At 42.4% G+C, this 19,485-nt stretch overlaps 1 protein-coding gene across 3 annotated transcripts in view; it reads left to right on the top strand.

Moving 5' to 3' along the window:
- Positions 1-19,485, top strand: part of NBEAL1 (neurobeachin like 1) — a 400,332-nt gene that overhangs the window by 71,427 nt on the left and 309,420 nt on the right. For all 3 annotated transcript variants that reach the window (XM_033945971.1, XM_033945972.1, XM_033945970.1), the window contains exons 7-8: positions 9,876-9,958; positions 15,134-15,219. In XM_033945971.1, the coding sequence (XP_033801862.1) occupies positions 9,876-9,958; positions 15,134-15,219 (169 nt within the window). The remainder of the gene's footprint in view (positions 1-9,875; positions 9,959-15,133; positions 15,220-19,485) is intronic.

Here is a 19,485-nt window from a genome sequence, read left to right as displayed (position 1 = left end):
CAGTGCTTCCCAAAGGTTGTCATGCTCAACATAGTCAAAACCCTTGGTATAATCCAGGGATGTCAAACTCAATTACATAAAGGGCTGAAATCTAAAATGCAGGCTAAGTTGTGGGCTGAATTTTTTATTAAGATATTTAGTAGAAGTTTGGACCTTCCTCACCCTGAGACACCATACCAGTGATTCACCTGGTTATTTTCACCTCATAGATGTTACCATACTATGCTACTTAATCCCAACTTTATTCAAATAGTCATTCTAGACATAGACAGCGGAACACTTGTTTGTTTAGAGGTGGGGGGGAGGGGAGGGGTGGGCGGCGGCGAAATATCTGCCCCAGACCCTGCCCCCATAATAGTACTTATCCCAGGACAAGCAGGCAGCATATTCTTGACTGATGGGTGACGGCACCGACGGAGCCCCGGTACGGACAATTTTAGAGTGATTGCACTCTAAGAACTTTAGAAAGTTCTAGCTAGGCCGCACCGCGCGTGCGCGAGTGCCTTCCCGCCCGACAGAGGCGCGCGGTCCCCAGTTTTCTTAATTCCGCGGAGCTAAGAAGACGCGTGTTTCCAACGGCTGTTGGAAGTTTTTTCCTAAACTATTCACTTGCCTTCCCGCTCGCGCGTATTTTTCTCTTCATTTTATTTCTTTCTTGTTCTTTTACCGTTTGTAAAAAAAAAAAAAAAAAAATTGTTTTATTTTTTTTTCACTTTTTATTGACTACCCCGGCGGGGCCTGTTGGCACCATCGAAGCCTCCGGCTTCGATTTTGCTACAGCGGTTTTTCCCTTCATGCCCCCGTCACCGGGTTTCAAAAAGTGTCAGCGGTCTGCGCGCCCTATATCTCTCTCCGACCCGCACAAGTGGTGCCTTCAGTGTCTGGGTCCGGACCATAGGGCTGACACCTGCACCCGCTGTAGTTCTTTACAAAAAAGAACTTTAAAAAACCGACAAATTCAACAACGAATTCTGTTCGGCACCGACATGGAAGTTGCACCAGTATCGACATCGGCAACTTCATCCAAATCGACACCGACTGTCTCGGCACCGACAGATACATCGCCGACGTCGATCCCTGTAGGTAAGCCGGCTAAGAAGCCTTCCCCTACTGTCCTAGGGCCACCAGTCGAGCATGCAGTGAGCCAAGTCCTGCAGACTGAGCGCCGGCCCCGTAAACGCTCCGCTCCCATTGAAGTCACTGCCTCGTCATCGGCATCGACTTCACCCGAGCGTCGAGCGGCACCGAAGGTACCGAGCAAGAAAAGACCGGTACCGGTGCAATCGGGACCTACGTTGGATGAGCGCATTGCCTCTATCCTCCAGGTCCAGCTTAAACAGCAACTACAAAAATTGCTCCCGGCTCTGTTGACACCGAATCCTCCAGTGTCGGTACCCAGTGAGCCTTCGGTGCCGACCGTCGATCAACCCCTTTTATTGACATCGACTTTGTCGGCACCGCACAAATCCATGTCCATGCCTATTCTATCAGCGGAGCCGAAACGACGTTCTGCTCCGGACACTTCTGAACCGGTACCGTTCTCTGAGCCCCGTACCGTTCTACACTCTCCTGGTACCGTCTCCAACCGTTCGGGGAAATCGGTACGCAAGACTAAACATGTTGGCACCTCGACTCCACTTTCTCAGGGCCGTCTCCAATCGGTACGGGACCCTGACTTGTGGGATGACTCGGATGATCACCTCGGTACCGAGGAAGATTATTCATCTGAAGAGGAGGATCTATCTGTGCAAGACCCTGCTACTAAGCCAGAGCACTCCTCCTTTACTAAATTTTTAAGGGAAATGTCAGACACCCTTTCAATTCCTTTGGAGTCTGATTCTAAAAAGTCCAAGGCATTCTTAGATGCCTTGGACTTTGATCATCCTCCTAAGGAGTTCTTAAAGTTGCCCCTCCATGATATCTTGAGGGAAACTTTCTATAAGAACTTGGAAACTCCCTTAACCATCCCGGGAGCCCCAAGAAAATTGGAATCTCTTTATAAAGTCATTCCAATTCCAGGATTCGACAAGCAACAACTTCCCCATGAATCCTTGTTAGTGGAATCAACCCTGAAGAAGTCTGTAGGTGCCAGTGTTTACGCCTCTGTTCCTCCTGGCAGAGAAGGAAAGGCCATGGATAAATTTGGAAAGCGCCTTTACCAAAACGCCATGCTGGCCAACCGTTCAGGTAATTACGCATTCCACTTCTCGTTTTACCTGAAGCATCTCATTCAACAGGTGACCTCTTTTCAAAAGTACATTCCGGACCGTAAACTTCCTGCTTTTCAGCAATGTACTTCTAGTCTATTGCAACTAAGGAAGTTTATGGTCCGTTCCATTTATGATACTTTTGAACTGACGTCACGGGCCACTGCTATTTCTGTAGCAATGAGAAGGTTGGCATGGCTACGGGTCTCAGAACTGGATGTAAACCATCAAGACCGACTGGCCAATGCGCCTTGTCTTGGGGATGAGCTGTTTGGGGAGTCCATGGATACCGCCACACAAAAGCTCTCCGCGCATGAGACTAGGTGGGACACCTTGTTGAAAAACAAGAAGAAACCTCCTCCTCCTCGTCCATTCAGGCAACAACCTTCTTATCAAAGAAGGTTTTCTGCTCGCCCAGCTCAGACTCATCCTCCTCAACCTCGCAGGCAGCGTCAACAGCAGCAACAGGCTCGTCAACAACAACAGCCTGCTGTAAAACCGGCTGTTCAACCTAAGTCTACACAGCCCTTTTGACTCTCTTCTCGAGAACATTGCCAGTCTTCCTCCCTCATGCCTTCAAACTCAGCCCATAGGAGGTCGACTCCAGGTTTTTCTGTCTCGATGGGAAGCAATTACCTCCGACCAGTGGGTACTTGCTATCATCGCTCACGGATATGCCCTGAACTTTCAGACTCCTCCACCGTTAAGTCTACCAAAAGAGTCTGCTTCCAACAAGGCTCAGTCCCTCCTTCTCGGTCAGGAGGTTCAATCCCTCCTCCTTCTCAATGCCATCGAACCAGTTCCTCTAGACCAGCAAGGCCTGGGATTTTATTCCCGGTACTTTCTTGTACCCAAAAAAACCGGAGATCTCAGACCAATATTAGATCTCAGAGATCTCAACAAATGTCTGGTCAAGGAGAAGTTCAAGATGTTATCTCTTTCCACCCTATACCCTCTTCTCTCTCAGGAAGACTGGCTATGTTCCCTCGATCTAAAGGAGGCGTATACTCACATTCCAATTCATCTGATGTCCAGACAATACCTTCGCTTTCTTGTCAACCAACATCATTACCAATACAAGGTGCTACCCTTCGGCTTAGCCTCCTCTCCCAGGGTATTCACCAAATGTCTGATTGTGGTCGCAGCTTATCTCCGCTCCCACAATTTTCAAGTCTTCCCTTATCTGGACGACTGGCTCATCAAGGCTCTTTCTCCTCAGTCCGTTCACATAGCCACCAATCAGACAATTTCCTTCCTTCGACTGTTGGGGTTCGAGATCAATCTACCCAAGTCACACCTCATTCCAACTCAGCGACTTCAATTCATTGGAGCCATTCTGGATACTGTTCAGATGAGGGCGTTTCTTCCTCCAAACCGCCTTCACACCATCCTTCATCTCTGTCAGCAGGTATTCCAGAAAACTTCCATCTCAGCAAATCAAATGATGGTACTTTTGGGGCACATGGCATCCACAGTGCATTTCACCCCCTTTGCACGTCTCCACCTGCGTACTCCTCAATGGACCCTAGCGACTCAGTGGTCACAAGCGACGGATCCTTGTTCACAACACATATCTGTGACCTCGTCTCTTCGACAGTCGCTTCTTTGGTGGTTGAACTCATCAAATCTATCCAGAGGTCTACTGTTCCATCTACCTCCTCATCAACTAGTCATCACCACGGATTCCTCCCCCTATGCATGGGGAGCTCACTTGAACGAGTTCCAAACTCAGGGGTTTTGGACCACCCAGGAAAAGAAGCACCACATCAATTTCCTGGAACTCAGAGCGATATTTTACGCCCTCAAAGCTTTTCAACATCTCCTCTTTCCTCAGGTTCTTCTCATTTGCACAGACAACCAAGTTGCAATGTATTACATCAACAAACAAGGAGGGACAGGATCCCGTCCTTTATGTCAGGAAGCTCAAAGGATTTGGACATGGGCGACTGCTCGTCACCTATTCCTGAAAGCAGTCTACATCCAAGGGGAGCAGAATTGCTTAGCAGACAATCTCAGCAGAATTCTTCAACCTCACGAATGGACTCTCGACCCCTCGACTCTCCAGTTCATTTTCTCTCAATGGGGCACTCCTCAGGTGGATCTTTTTGCAGCTCCCCACAACCATCAACTGCCACTGTTTTGCTCCAGACTTTACTCTCCTCACCGTCTGGAACCCGATGCATTTCTTCTGGATTGGACCAATCTCTTCCTTTATGCATTCCCTCCTCTTCCGCTCATGCTGCGCACCTTATTCAAGCTCAAGAGGGAACAAGCCACCATGATCCTCATCGCTCCACGGTGGCCCAGACAGCATTGGTTTTCCCTTCTACTTCAACTCAGTTCCAGGGAACCCATACCTCTTCCTCTGTTTCCTTCACTACTTACACAGAATCAGCAAACGCTTCTTCATCCCAACTTACAGTCTCTGCACCTGACAGCTTGGTATCTCTCGGGCTGACTGCACCTCATGCTCTCCTTTCTCAGCCTGTCCGTTCTATTATTGATGCTTCCAGGAAACCGTCTACTCTTCAATGTTACCAGCAGAAGTGGTCTCGGTTTTCTTCCTGGTGCCTGTTACATCACCATGATCCCATATCTACAGCAGTGGGATTGGTATTGGACTATCTTTTGTCCTTATCTGACTCTGGTCTTAAATCCTCTTCGATAAGGGTCCACCTTAGTGCCATTGCAGCTTTTCATGAGCCGATCCATGGTAAACCCCTCTCAGCTCATCCCCTAGTCTCAAAGTTCATGAAAGGCCTTTTCAATGTAAAACCACCTCTTAAGGCCCCTCCTGTTGTATGGGATCTTAATGTGGTTCTTTCTGCGTTAATGAAGCCTCCTTTCGAGCCTCTGGCCACAACGCATTTTAAATTTCTCACTTGGAAAGTGGTCTTTCTGATAGCTCTCACTTCTGCCAGGAGGGTCAGTGAGCTCCATGCACTGGTGGCTGATCCACCTTTCACTGTTTTTCACCATGATAAGGTTGTCCTTCGTACACATCCAAAATTCCTTCCTAAGGTTGTGTCTGAGTTTCACCTTAATCAATCCATCGTTCTACCTGTTTTTTTCCCAAAGCCTCATTCTAATCCAGGTGAACAGGCTTTGCATACCTTGGATTGTAAACGTGCTCTGGCTTACTATCTTGATCGCACCAAACCTCACAGATCATCTCCTCAACTGTTTTTGTCCTTTGATCCTAACAAGTTGGGTCATCCTGTATCTAAACGCACTCTGTCCAATTGGCTTGCTGCTTGCGTTTCTTTTTGTTATGCTCAGTCGGGCCTGACACTGGAGGGTTCTGTCACGGGCCACAAAATTAGAGCTATGGCAGCATCTGTAGCTTTCCTCCGTTCCACTCCTATTGAGGAAATCTGCAAGGCTGCTACTTGGTCCTCAGTTCATACTTTCACATCTCACTATTGTCTGGATGCATTCTCCAGGCGGGATGGACACTTCGGCCAATCTGTTTTACAAAATTTATTCTCCTAATGGCCAACCTTCCCTCCATCCCTCTTTTTGTTAGCTTGGAGGTCACCCATCAGTCAAGAATATGCTGCCTGCTTGTCCTGGGATAAAGCACAGTTACTTACCGTAACAGGTGTTATCCAGGGACAGCAGGCAGATATTCTTGCGTCCCTCCCACCTCCCCGGGTTGGCTTCTTAGCTGGCTTATCCTAACTGGGGACCGCGCGCCTCTGTCGGGCGGGAAGGCACTCGCGCACGCGCGGTGCGGCCTAGCTAGAACTTTCTAAAGTTCTTAGAGTGCAATCACTCTAAAATTGTCCGTACCGGGGCTCCGTCGGTGCCGTCACCCATCAGTCAAGAATATCTGCCTGCTGTCCCTGGATAACACCTGTTACGGTAAGTAACTGTGCTTTATTGTAATATAATTTTTTCCATTCATTTTTCATATATACATACAATATAATCTTAATGGTTAACCACAAAATTAAACTACACAAAGCACACTGTATGCTTCTCAACATTCATGCCTACCAGAACACAGATAACCCCTATGCAAATACAGGACCACAAACTAAAAGTACTAATATATACAAATGAAACATTAAGATGCAAGACTCTGCATGCAGTACAACCCCAGAGAAATAAAAACAAATGCATTTCTTCTTGAATAGTGCAATATATAGACAGCAGATGTAAATTCTCAAAACTGACACAATTCATTCACTAAAGTGAAAATAAAATAATTTCCCCTACCTTTGTTGTCTGGTGATTTTGTTTTTCAAACCATCTTTTCCCAGTCTCTTCCTTCTGTCTGAGCTCTTAACTGTGTATCCAGGGCCACTTTATCCATTTGCTGTTTTTTCTCTCCTTCACTTTCTGCCATACATCAATCTTTCATCCAATCAGACTGGAGATTTTAAATTACAGTCCACTTGAGGGGCAATACTTTCAAAATAGAACAAAACACAAAAGACCCCCCCTCTCATCAATACTGGGCAAGTTTCTCAAATAATATCATCATATAACATTTAAAGGCTTTTGAATATTTAAATGTGCTCATAAGCTCTTTAGCAAGGTGCCACAGCAGCGGTACAATGTCACTGAAAAGGTGCTTGAATTTTAATCATAACGCATTGCATGGAGCAAGGATTCTCGCTTCTACTGGAGTGGCAAATGTTATGGCTCTATAAAAGCTGTTTAACAGTAGACCACTTATCTGAAATGGTCAGTTCACGGCTCCAACACAGGCTGTGTTTCGCTATGCTATATCAGGAAGCTGGAAGGATAAGTTTTTTATATTGATTTTATTTGCAGTGCCTGAGTCCTTTGGTCTAAACACTTGATGTTGAAAAAAGACACCCGTCTCTCCATCTCTGTCATTGTTCCAGTCTCCTCTGCTCGCAACCTTGGAGTCATCTTCAATTCTGACCTCTCATTTTCTATATATAGCCAACAAGCTGCTAAGACCTATCACTTCTATCTATTCAATATCACCAAAATTCGCCCCTTCCTCTCTGAACACACTACCTGTACCCTTGTCCAAGCTCTCATAACCTCACGCTTAGATTACTGCAATCTACTCCTAACTGGTATCCCTCAGTGTCACCTCTCCCCCTTGCAATCTGTAATCTGTGCAAAACTTTGCTGCATGATTCATCTTTTACCAACCTCGCTATGCTCATGTCACCCCTCTCCTTAAGTCACTTCACTGGCTCCCTATCTGTCACCTAATTGATGACCCACAAGTGTGTTCATTCTGCTGCCCCTCAATATCTCGCTTCTCTCTCCTTATACACCTCCCAGAGAACTCCGTTCTTCAGATAAGTCACTCTTAACGTTACCCTTCTCCTCCACTGCCAATTCCAGACTTCATTCTTTTTATCTAGTTGCCTCCTATGCCTGGAATAAATTACCCGAGTTTGTCCGCCAAGCCCCTTCCCTTCCCTTGTTTAAAAGCAGACTGAAAACCCACCTTTTTGATATAGTTTTCAATCCTCCTCCTACCGTTCCCCTTAACTGTATCCATGACACCCTAATTGTCTGTCTTACTTGTTAGATTGTAAGCTTTTTCAAGCAGGGACTGTTTTCTTACTCTTTGTGACTCTGTACAGTGCTGCATGTGTCTGGTAGCACTATAGAAATAATTAATAGTAGTAGTAGTAGTAGTAGTAGTAGTAGTGTCGGCTGCCCGAAGATTTTAAATTTCAATGGCAGGGAGGTGGTAGGTGGGGGAGTTGGGACTCAAGGAGGTTTCTGGAGAGTATAGTGTCAGGCACACAGTCACTGGCGGGCCACATAAAATGGCCAGGTGGCCTGGATTTGGCCCGTGGGCCTTGTTTTTGACACATGTGATATAATCAATGAAGCACAGGTAGATAGATAACACAATAACAAAACAGATCACATGAACGTAGCTAAGAGCTGACTGTTGGAAAACAACATAAACATCATCTGCGATACTTCCTCTTTAAATTGCAAACATACATTTATTAATATAAGCTTTTAGTGATCTTATTCCTTATTTCATCTTATCCTGACTATTACTATATCTTAGTACTTCCATAGCATTACAACGTGTACATTGACATATCTCTCTGTTAGAAGGTTAGTGTACAACATATTTCTTATCTCTAGTTCATTAATAAGCAACGTTTCTTCAAGCAGCATTTTATGTTTATTGCTCTGAAACAATACATAGTAAGTTTACTTCCTACTTTAGCTCTTAATTTATCTTACTAAATATAAATCTTGTCTCCAACTTTAATTTGTTTCTCCATGCATATAGCTATACAGTGTAATTAAGACATTTAACACTAGATGGCAGAAGTGAGCTTCACAAGGTCTTTATTTTCTCTGTCTTTGTGAACTTACATGAAGTAATGTTATTTATCACTGACTTCCCTATCAGTTAGATTTCCTTCTAGGTAATGACCCTCACCATATTTTATTAAATTCCTCCTGTTGACAACTTCTAGTTTTTTTAAAGTCTGATTTTTTTTGAAACTGTAGTAGCTGGTCATAAGTTTCATTTATACAGTAATTAAATGATTTCTTATGAAAAGCTCTTGTATCAGTATCACTACAAAATTTCACATTTTACTCTGTTCAGTTACCTATCATAGTATAGTTAAATTAACCTTTCACATCATAGTATAGGCCTAAGTATGGAATAAAGATAGATCACATTTATCTCCTCACGCGACTGCTCCATATCTCACCTGTAGTCTTATTTATCCCATATAATTTTTAAAAATGTTACCTTGTCTGTTTTTACATGTCATACTTACCATTTCAGTTCAGTTACACAGCACTGATCTCCATCTGTAACATGCTTATTTATGCTATTACTGTAAACTTGCTGGGCCTGATTCTTATTTAGACGCTTATATTGGCGGCTGCCTAAGAAGTGGTTACTGATTGTGTGTCAATCACATGTTGGTGTCCAAAAGAGAATCGTGTCTACAGTCCCAGGCCGATGCCCGAAATTTTGCAGGCCTACATTTAAGGCATCTGTCTTGCATTTACGTAGATGTGTAGCGAAGCTTAAGCCTGCCCAAGGCCACTTCCGGGCAAAGCTTAAGTGTTGCTATGTATCTACATAGACGCACTCCGGAGGCTTACAATGTAGGCATCCTGCCTCTGAGAGTTTGTTTTTTTAAAAAAAATGTGCATCCCGATTGGCTGCCAGACTGCGATAGGACACCTACCGCCACCTGCCATCAGGACGCACATTTTTTGAGAATCAGGCTCACTGTGTTTACCAGGCAAAAATAGTTTATTGCAAGAAAGTCAGCTGCAATAGTTTGGTAAAGATAATACTTCTGTTATGCTAGAACAGGGTTTACCAAAACTTAAGATCCCAGAGCCAGATGGGTTTTCAAGATAGCCACAATTAATATGCTTGATATAAATTTGCATACATTAAAAATCTCTCGTGTATATTCACTGCAGATATTTTGAAAGCTTGGCGTGGGGTTCCCAAATAGGTTTGGGAAGCTAAATAAGCTTGCATCCTACGTCATTAATTAAACTACTTTGTGTTTCAAGTTGAAATCTCGTTCTTTGATGTGGTCTGTATTTCCTTGACTGGTGAAAGTTGTACATGAATACCTGGAAAGTTAATGAGAAAGCAGTTTGCTACCCAGGTAGTTAAATGTTTGTTCACTTTTGATTTTTCCTTATTGATTTGGTTTCCTATAGAAGAATCTTGAGTGCTGTGGAAAGAAGCCGACAGAAATATAAACCAGCTGCCCTCACTGTGGAATTTATTCCTTTTTTTTATCGTAAGTACTGTTTTCCAGGTTTTGTTTTTTAATTTTAAGAATTGCCATTCAGGATGCATAGTTTATGCTGATTTGGATTTCTCTTTTCTTGCTAGTGTCTGCCATAAATTGCTTCAGATTGGTATTCACAGTGGACCTAAAAAACTTGTCTCAAATCTTTCAAATTTTCAGTAGATTTCAGTCATTGACTTCTATACTAAGATTTAGCTAAATGAGTTGGCCTCTAAAGGTTCAGTTTAGTTTATGGATGATTTCAGTGTGGCTGCGAAAGAGAGAGTAAAGATTAGCTAATTTTCTCCTTGTTGAAATGCATCTATAATATTTGAGAATTCCTCTTCATCTAAACACTGAAAGTAGCTTGTGAGAGAGAACTCCAGCATTTAATCAATCATTCATTAAATGGAAGCAGAGAAAATCATTGGGGGCATAGATTGCATGCCTTCACTTCAATAAATCCTCAAAGTGAAAGATACCACCATTATAGTATCCTCCTCCACAAACACCTCAGCAACATCATTCTGTGTTCACTTCATTTCATTACACAGAGCTTTACGTGTTATATCGTCACCGGATCTTATAATTAATTTTCATTATATTAGGTAAGGAAAGAACAGCAATTGATTTTTTTTTCAGAGGGAAATAATTGAACCCAAGAGGCTCAATCGGGAGATGGAGTTGCAAGTATTATAAGTTAGGGTCTTAATTGGGTTTTAGGCAGATGAAAGGAATTAGAGAATGGGTGATTTAAATGAACAGGAAATGAGAATTGAAGTTCCTGTGGGAAGCTAGCGTGGTTCTGTGATGGTCTGGCATATGTTCCTCCTTACTGTTGCAATAGTGATACTTAAAGAATGTTTTCAGGTATTATTTATATAATGTTGTTTCTACTATTGTAGAATTGATTATGAAGAGATTATGTGATGGTAATTAAAGTATTTATGAATGCTTAGAGCAAATCAGGAGCTGTATTTAGCTTTAGTCATAAAGACGCTTTTGGGCGAAACAATCTTGTGTCAAGCTATTTGCTGTGATTGTGGTGAAAAGAAAAAGAAGGCTATCTTAAGGATTCAGTGCAATGCATATTTGACATCTTTAACAAGCATGGACTGCATAAGTTATTGTTGTACATGTGAATCAATTTAGAATGTCCATTTTATGTAAATGAAACATGCTCTTGATGTGATTTTTCATGATTATGCATGTAATGAGCTGTTTGATGTGGGAGCATTTATTGACAAATGAATATTAGTAAAAAAATAATGATGAAAATTAAAAATTCATATTTGTATTTAATAATAGCTTCTATTGGAATTGTGGTTGTTTCTGTTCTAGAGATCTCCTCTTTATTTTTTCTTCCTGAGGTCTTCACTTCCTCCTCTGTATCTGTATCTCTCTGACATGACTGCTTTATTCCATTTATTTTTGTTTCTCTAACCACCAAGTTTTCACTCCTCCTCACCATTCAGTCCTCAGATCACCTGCATCTACCTACCACTTCCGTTTCCCTCAGCCCAGTACTCCGATTCCCCATCTCTTTTCCTCCTTCTTCAGTCTTTCTCCCCCCCACCAATACACCCAACCCTATATCCAACAATCTTCTCTTCTTGCTCTGTGCCCAGCATTTCTCGTTTCTTCCCCTTTATACCAGGTGACCAGCACCTTTCCTTCTCCTTCCCCCATACATTGACATTTTCCTTCCTCTTCTCCATTACCACTTGTAGTTTAGGATCTCTCCTTGTCCAGCATTTCTCCCCTTCCTTTCCCTTTTCTGCTGTAATGTGTCTAACATTTCTCCTTTTGTTCCCCACCTAATAATCTAGGGAGGAGTGGCCTAGTGGTTAGAGCTGCTGCCTCAGCACCCTGAGGTTGTGAGTTTGATCCTAGCCTGTTCCCTGTGACTCTGGGCAAGTCACTTAACCCTCCATTGCTCTAGGTACTACATTTAGATTGTAAACCTGTTAGGAGTGATAGGGAAAATACTGCAGAGTACCTGATTACTATTCAATGTATTATAAACTACTGTACTTTTGGTGAATCTCTTCATGAAAAAGGCAATAAATACCAATAAATAAATCTATTCCTACTTCCTGTGTCCAGCATGTTTTCCCTTCTTTCTCTTCACTTTGCTCCATGCCAGCAGCTCTCACCTTTCTTCCCCTTCCCCATTCACTGTAGTCTTGCATCTTTCTCCTCTCTCCACCCCTCCCACTTGAGCCTGCTGCCATACCTACAGCTGAACAAAACAGAGCTTAGCATGACACAGGGTTTTGAGCAAAGGCTGTGCATCCTGTCCCCTCTGACACAGATTTTCTGTTTAGAGGAGGAATGTGGCTGGTCTTGAGCACATGCTTGTGTTGAAAAGCCTACCATCATGCTGACAATAACATTTAAGTGCTGCTCTACAGGCTTCTGCCTCAAATTCTTTCCCATAGTCTGCTTAGAGGTAGGGTCAATACTGACTACAGCAGTGAGCGACCCATTGAACAGATACTCTGCTCTATATATGAGGTGTGATAAAAAAAAATATGGTGAATGTTTAATTTTAACAAAATATTACAGTAAAAGAAATATTGCCATTAACTCCCCTCAAAATAAACCCCCTCACTTCAAACACAGTTATCCATCGTTCTTGCCACTTTCTGAAGGAGTTCTAGAAGTCCTTTTTCATGAGTGTTTTTAGTTGCGCTGTTGTGGCTGCCTTGATGTCCTGAATCAATTGAAACTGTTTACCTTTCAAGGTCATTTTGACTTTGGGGAAGAGCCAGAAGTTGCATGGTGCCAGATCTGGTGAATAAAGTAGATGAGGACACACCATAATGTTATTAATTTACCAGAAATTGCCGTACCAGAAGCGATGTGTGACATGGAGTGTTCTCATGATGGAGAATGAAACAATTTGCTCATTTCTTATGTTCAAATCTGTTGTTAAAATGTTTTGAACTGAACCATAATAGATGTTCAGTTTCTCAGTCAATCGCCTGTTTGATCGAATCATTTTGCTTACTCTTTCAACATTCTCTTGGGTTTTTGATGTTGAAGGATGTCTCGATCTCTCCTCGTCTTCAACCGATTCATAACCATTATGAAATCGCTTGAACCACTTGTAAACCATCTTCATGGTCATTGCAGCATCACCATAAACTAATTTTAACATGTGTATGTTTCTTTAGCAATTTTTTGCAGTTTGAAACAAAATTTCGTGCTAATGCGTTGTTTGTGATCGATCCATGATTTACAGCACACTTTAAAACACACACCTTCTCTCCACCGTAGCTCACAACCAACTGATTGCACTGAACAAGTTGAAACTAGTCACACACGCTATTACTAAGGTTTGATGCATTGCTAACCATATTGAAGAGCCCTGCCTTTCCATTGGAGATCATGGTGGGAACAACATTCTAATTTAACTTGATAAATTACTGTATTTTTTTGCTCCATAAGACAAACTTTTTCCCCTCCAAAAGTGGGTGGAAATAAGGGTGGGTCTTATGCAGTGAATACCATGTGCCCCCCCCCCCCCACGGTACCTTGATGTAATTCTGATGGTCCAGCGCTGCATTGGCAGGCTCCCCTACTGTACGGCCGCCCGAGTACCCATCTTCCATGGCAATGAGAGGCAGGCGCGAGCCCAGAGTGCGCCTGCCTGGTTCCGTGCTGCTACCCAAATGCTGTCATCAGCTCGGTCCAGCGCTGCATCAGCAGGCTCCCCCCATCTGCCATGGAAGTGAAAGGCAGGCGTGAGCCCCGAGCGCGCCTACCTGGTCCTGCACCACTGCCACCACCCACACACACTGGGAGAGAGAATCCATTGGTGTGGAAGCAAAGATGGAAGGTGTCCGGGAACGTCGCCTGCTGCCCGAGGCAGACGAGCTGTCGAATGAGAGAGCAGGAGTGGAGCGTTGGGGCTGCCTGTCCGCCTTCGCCCAACACGCCTACTGGTTCGACGTGTGGTGCTTCCTCCTTTTTGACCTGCTGCTCTTCGTTGTCATCTACCTGCTGTCCTGAGTGCTGGAATTTCGAAGTGTGGACCATGCAGAAGGGTGTAAGATTCCATGTCCCCCTAGAAGAAACCATCGGAAATCAGAGCTGCCTCCTGAGCTGCTCTTATCACTAAGGACTTAAACTGAGGGACAGAAAAAGCTCCTGCTAAATGTGCCTTGGAACTGAAGCTTTCTGTCTGATTATTAAATACTACTACTGTCTGCTTCTTTTGTTCTAAACTGGGTAAGGGCCATTACAGAGAATAATTCTTTCCTTTGTACAGGCTAGGTCTGAATTTTGGGGTGCGCTCTCCCTCTAGCCAGTGGGAAGATGGTATGTCTTTTATTCTGCCCTCACTCAAGGAAGACTGCACTAATGGCAGTATCGAAACCTACTCTCCTATTCCCTTGGCGTGGTGGGGAGGGAGGAAGCTGCTGGACAGACAGGATGTTGAAGCTTCTTTTATACACCATGGCAGTGTGCTTGTATTGTTTGAACTCCTGCAGCATAAAAAAAATTAAAAATTAAAAAAGGAAATAAAAATGTAAAGGTATTAGAGATGTGCATTTTCCAAAGCTGAGCAGGAAACTGAAAGACTTCCCTGCCTGCCCTGTCCCTACCTGCCTCCCAGCCACTAGGCACTGCCTATGTCTCCGCCTGCCCTGTGCCGGCCTACCACTACACCACAAGAGGGGGACAGGGCACAGAGCCTGGTAGGGAGGGGTGACAGTGTGTATTGCCTGGCAAGGAGTGTGGGGTTGGGTGCAGAGCCTGTCAGGGAGAATTTGATTCAGAATGGGGTTTTTCTTGTTTCCTTCCTCTAAATCTAGGGTGCGTCTTATGGTCAGGTGCGTCTTATGGAGCGACAAATATGGTAGTTGTAGAAATTATAATTATAATCCAGTCTAGAGCAGCTTAGAATTGCTCTAATTTGGGGGAAATTTGCTGATTATTTTATTTATTTATTTTTTAACCAGTCTTCACATTCAGATTATTTTGCAATTAACAGTTCCCTTCTGTGCTTCCTGTTCCTGTTTGCTGCTGAATTTGCCTGCAGTACTTTTCTTTATGGAAGGAATACGTATTTGAATGCATCATGTATACATGTTTAAGAATTGCATATCTAAATCTGTGTTTTAAATTTGGGGTCTAAAACACACAATCCCAACTTCAATGTTTTCGTTTCCCTAGAGTGTTTTCAGGAGAGTGAGCACCTCAAAGAAAGTCTAAAATGTTGTCTGTTACATCTGTTTGGAGCCATTGTGGCTGGTGGGCAGGTAAGTAGCAAATGTGAAATAAAATAAGTTAGACCTTGAGGCAGATTTTTGGAGATCTCCAGTTAGAGAATAAAAGTTGCAGTGACACTAATGCCTTGGTCTAGCCTTATGGTAGTGATGTAATAGTCATAACTAAGGGCTCATTTTACAAAGCCGTGCTAGAGCCTTAATGCGCAGAATAGTTTGTGCTAAATTGCCATGCACGCTAGTCGCTACCGCCTCCTTTTGAGCAGGCAGTAGATTTTCGGCTAATCCGGTGCTTGCGTTAAAAACGCTAGCGTACCTTTGTAAAAGAAGTCCTAAGTTTGTGTGTGTAAAATGACATTGCTTGGCACAGAAGAAGAAAAGATTTTCCTAATGCCTCTGGCTTAGCAGTTTCTCTCTAGTTTAGAGAATCCCTCCTTCCATTTTTATTCTTCATAAGACTTTTTAGTTTTTCTCCTCAGGTTAAACTAAAGAAGTATTGTTGGTATGCCAATTTGTAAAAATGGATTAAATCAGTGTTCTTCAGTGCAAGGCCCAAGGGCCAATGGCAGCCCCTGAAGGCGCGCAACACACAGGGGAAACAAATCCACAACAGATAGAATAATAGGGAAAAATGGAATTGTCCAATAAGAAAAGGTGCAAACAATAAAAAAGTCTTTCAACTCATCTGAACAATCAGGTAATCCTTTATTCTTCCAAAAATACTCGACCCGACATGTACATGTTTCGGCCCTACGGCCTGCGTCAGGAGTCTTAGAGATCTTTGGGTATATAAAAAACTTTGTACATGGACCACTCTAGAGGGCTGTATTTATCACGACGCCGTCATACAGATGCTGGCTGTAAAGTGATATTGTATCTGTATGACGGCGTCGTGATAAATACAGCCCTCTAGAGTGGTCCATGTACAAAGTTTTTTATATACCCAAAGATCTCTAAGACTCCTGACGCAGGCCGTAGGGCCGAAACATGTACATGTCGGGTCGAGTATTTTTGGAAGAATAAAGGATTACCTGATTGTTCAGATGAGTTGAAAGACTTTTTTATTGTTTGCACCTTTTCTTATTGGACAATTCCATTTTTCCCTATTATTATAGCCCCTGAAGGCTTCCATGACAACCCTCATCATCATTCTGGCTTTTTTTTTCTGCTACTCTTTGCCTCTGTACCCAAGGTAATGGGAGAAAAAGCTTCCTGCTTGAAGAACAAGGCATTTCTCAATAGATGAAGAAAATGCATTTTAAAATGCCTAAATCCTTGAGGATACCCTTAATAAAAAGTTTGAAGGCGGGCTGGTGGGGCAAATGGTATTGACATACACTGGTTTGCAGTGTCACAGCCCACAGCCTTGCATGGGAACATATTTGGGGTTCATTGACAACGGCACGAAAGACAAAGGCGCGCCCAGACAATTGAGCGCAGCGCGGAGGTGCGCGCCGCTCAAAATTACTGTTTTTAGGGGCTCCGATGGGGGGTTTTGTTGGGGAACCCCCCCACTTTACTTAATAGACATCGCGCTGGCGTTATGGGGGGTTTGAGGGGTTGTAACCCTCCACATTTTACTGTAAACTTAACTTTTTCCCTAAAAACAGGGAAAAAGTGAAGTTTTCAGTAAAATGTGGGGGGTTACAACCCTCCAAACTCCCCACAATGCCCCCACAACGCGGCGCGATGTCTATTAAGTAAAGTGGGGGGTTCCCCCCCACACCCCCCGTCAGAGCCCTAAAAACAGTAATTTTGAGCGGCGTGCGCCTCCGCGCTGCGCTCAATTGTCTGGGTGCGCCTTTGTCCCGGCGCGCTTTTGACCTGACACCCATATTTGGTGGCTATTCTTCAGCTCATTTGTGCCCAAAGTGGCCCTGACTTTAAAATGAGTGAAGACCACTGGATTAGATAGATGAAAAGTAATTTACATATTATTTTCTGGGCCTTTTCTCTTTATCTTAATTAGTATGCTTTTGACTTTTAAAGCAACCTGCAGTGTCTTTAAGTGGTTTAAATTGACCCTATATAGTGAGTCTAACAATATTAAAATACTTGTATAGTGTTAGTTTTTATGTGCTTGTAAATGGTGATGCTAAAGAACACCCTTCTTTGATTTACTAGGCAGTGAGTATAATCATGTATAACATATAAATATAAATACAAAAGTAAACAATTCATAGAATAATGAAATAAACTATATTTCAAATACAATTATAATAAAAGAAAGACTATTTAACTAATTTCCCTCCCCCCAAACCCCCCACCCATTCCCCTTCCCAAGACTGCAAAAAAAATTTAATAATAAGAAAAAATAAATAAACAATAAAATTAAGATCTACTCAATAAAATATGACTTCGAGCTGCAGGTGTTAATGTATTTAAAAAAGGTTGCCAAATTATGAGAAATAGTCTCCCTGTTTCATTCCTAATCAGAAACAGACATAGCCTCTATACATACAAGATGCAACATACGAGCTCTCCAATAACCATAAGTCGGACCTGCAGATTATATCCATAAATAAAGAATAGTTTTTAAACCCATAAGAATAACTGTTTTCAAAAAACCTTTATAACCTTTAGATATTGAGCGTTGAATATCAAAAATCCAAAATAGGTTATAACTATTACAATACCATGGTACCTGCCACATATTGCTGACTTTGGAAAAAACCTCTGACCAAAAACTGCGAACCAAAGGATACTCCCAAAACATATGGGATAATGTCTCTTGTGGATGATTACACTTCAAACAAGAGCCCACAGATATGATAGTTGCTCTAAAGTTTCTCCAAGGTACTATATATAAGCGACAAATAAATTTGTACCCCATCTCAAAAAAATGAAATGCCAGGTAGTAAGCCATTTAATAATTGCAAAAAACGTTTAATATGAGTACCTTGCAAATTTATTTGTAATTCAATATTCCAAGCAGAGGCCACTTTATTGTAATCCACGAAAGAAGACAATTCCAACATTGAATGTCTAAAATATTTTAAAGGTACTGTCAATTGAGCTTCTAACCAAAATACCTCTGATAGAGTATCAAAAATTGTGGAACATAAAAATCTAGAATTCAGCGAGGATACAAAAAATTGTAATTGAAGATATGAAAAAATATCCAAATGAGACCACCATATTCAGTATGCAGCTGAGAACAAGTTGGCAAAGTACCATCATCTCTAAGAATCTGATACAAGTAAGTAAGAGTCCCCCTCGTTTCTGCTTTAATACCAGCTGATGATATACCAGGCTGAAATGATCCATTACCACTTATAGATAGCAATTGAAAATTAATTGACAGTTTGTCACAAACTTGATGCCAAGTAATTCTTAAAGGGGCCAACAAAAAGTAATAAGGGTTCCTCAGGACAGCAGATTCTAATCTACAGGAATACAAGTTCTACTGGAGTCCAAGAAAAATGAGATGTAGAAAGAATCTAATCATGTATATATGTCTTATATGACAAGACTCCACAAAATGACGTAAGATAGCAAACCAAGACCACCCTTATTTATTGATAGAGCTACTGTACTTAAGGGGAGATGAGACCAACCCCCTTGCCAAAGAAATCCTCGAATAAATTTATTCAATTGTATCTCAATTCTTCGATAAAAAACTAGAGGGAGCGTCTGGTAAATATACAACCACTGAGGTAATATAATCATATTACAAAGAGCAATACAACTTATCAATGAAATTGGAAAATGACGCCACAACAAAAAACGTGATTTAGTCTAATATCCAGCAAAGGTTGTATATTTACCTCATGAAGCTGAGCCATTCCATTGAGAGGGTAATGCCTATGAAAGGGAAAACCCAAATGAAAACTGAATTTGGCTAAAGCATCAAGCAAACACGATAAAGAGCACTCCAGGTTAGTTAATATGACCATGAGATGTCTGCAAAAGCCAGAACTTTCAATTCTTTACCCACAATGGATAGGCCAGTGATATGAACGTCACGCAGTAAGGTACGCAGTAAGGGTTCCAAATAAATAATAAAAAGTAATGGGGGATAAAGGACAACCCTGGCGAGTTCCTCGAGAAATATTAAAATGCGAGAAATGAATCCCATTAATGAGAATAGAAGTGTGCGGGCCAGTATACAGAGCATATAAATAATGAAGAAACCAACCTGAGAAACCCATTCGATGAAGCGTCGAAAAAAGAAAAGACCACTCCACTCTGTCAAAGGCTTTTTGAGCATCCAAACTAACCAAAAGTCCAGATATTCCTTGCACCTGACCCGTCACCAACGCCATTAGAACTTTATGAACATGCAAAACTGAACGAACC

The sequence above is a fragment of the Geotrypetes seraphini genome, chromosome 5 (genome assembly GCF_902459505.1).
Source record: "Geotrypetes seraphini chromosome 5, aGeoSer1.1, whole genome shotgun sequence".
Lineage (NCBI taxonomy): Eukaryota > Metazoa > Chordata > Amphibia > Gymnophiona > Dermophiidae > Geotrypetes > Geotrypetes seraphini.
This window is presented reverse-complemented; position numbering and strand designations above follow the sequence as displayed.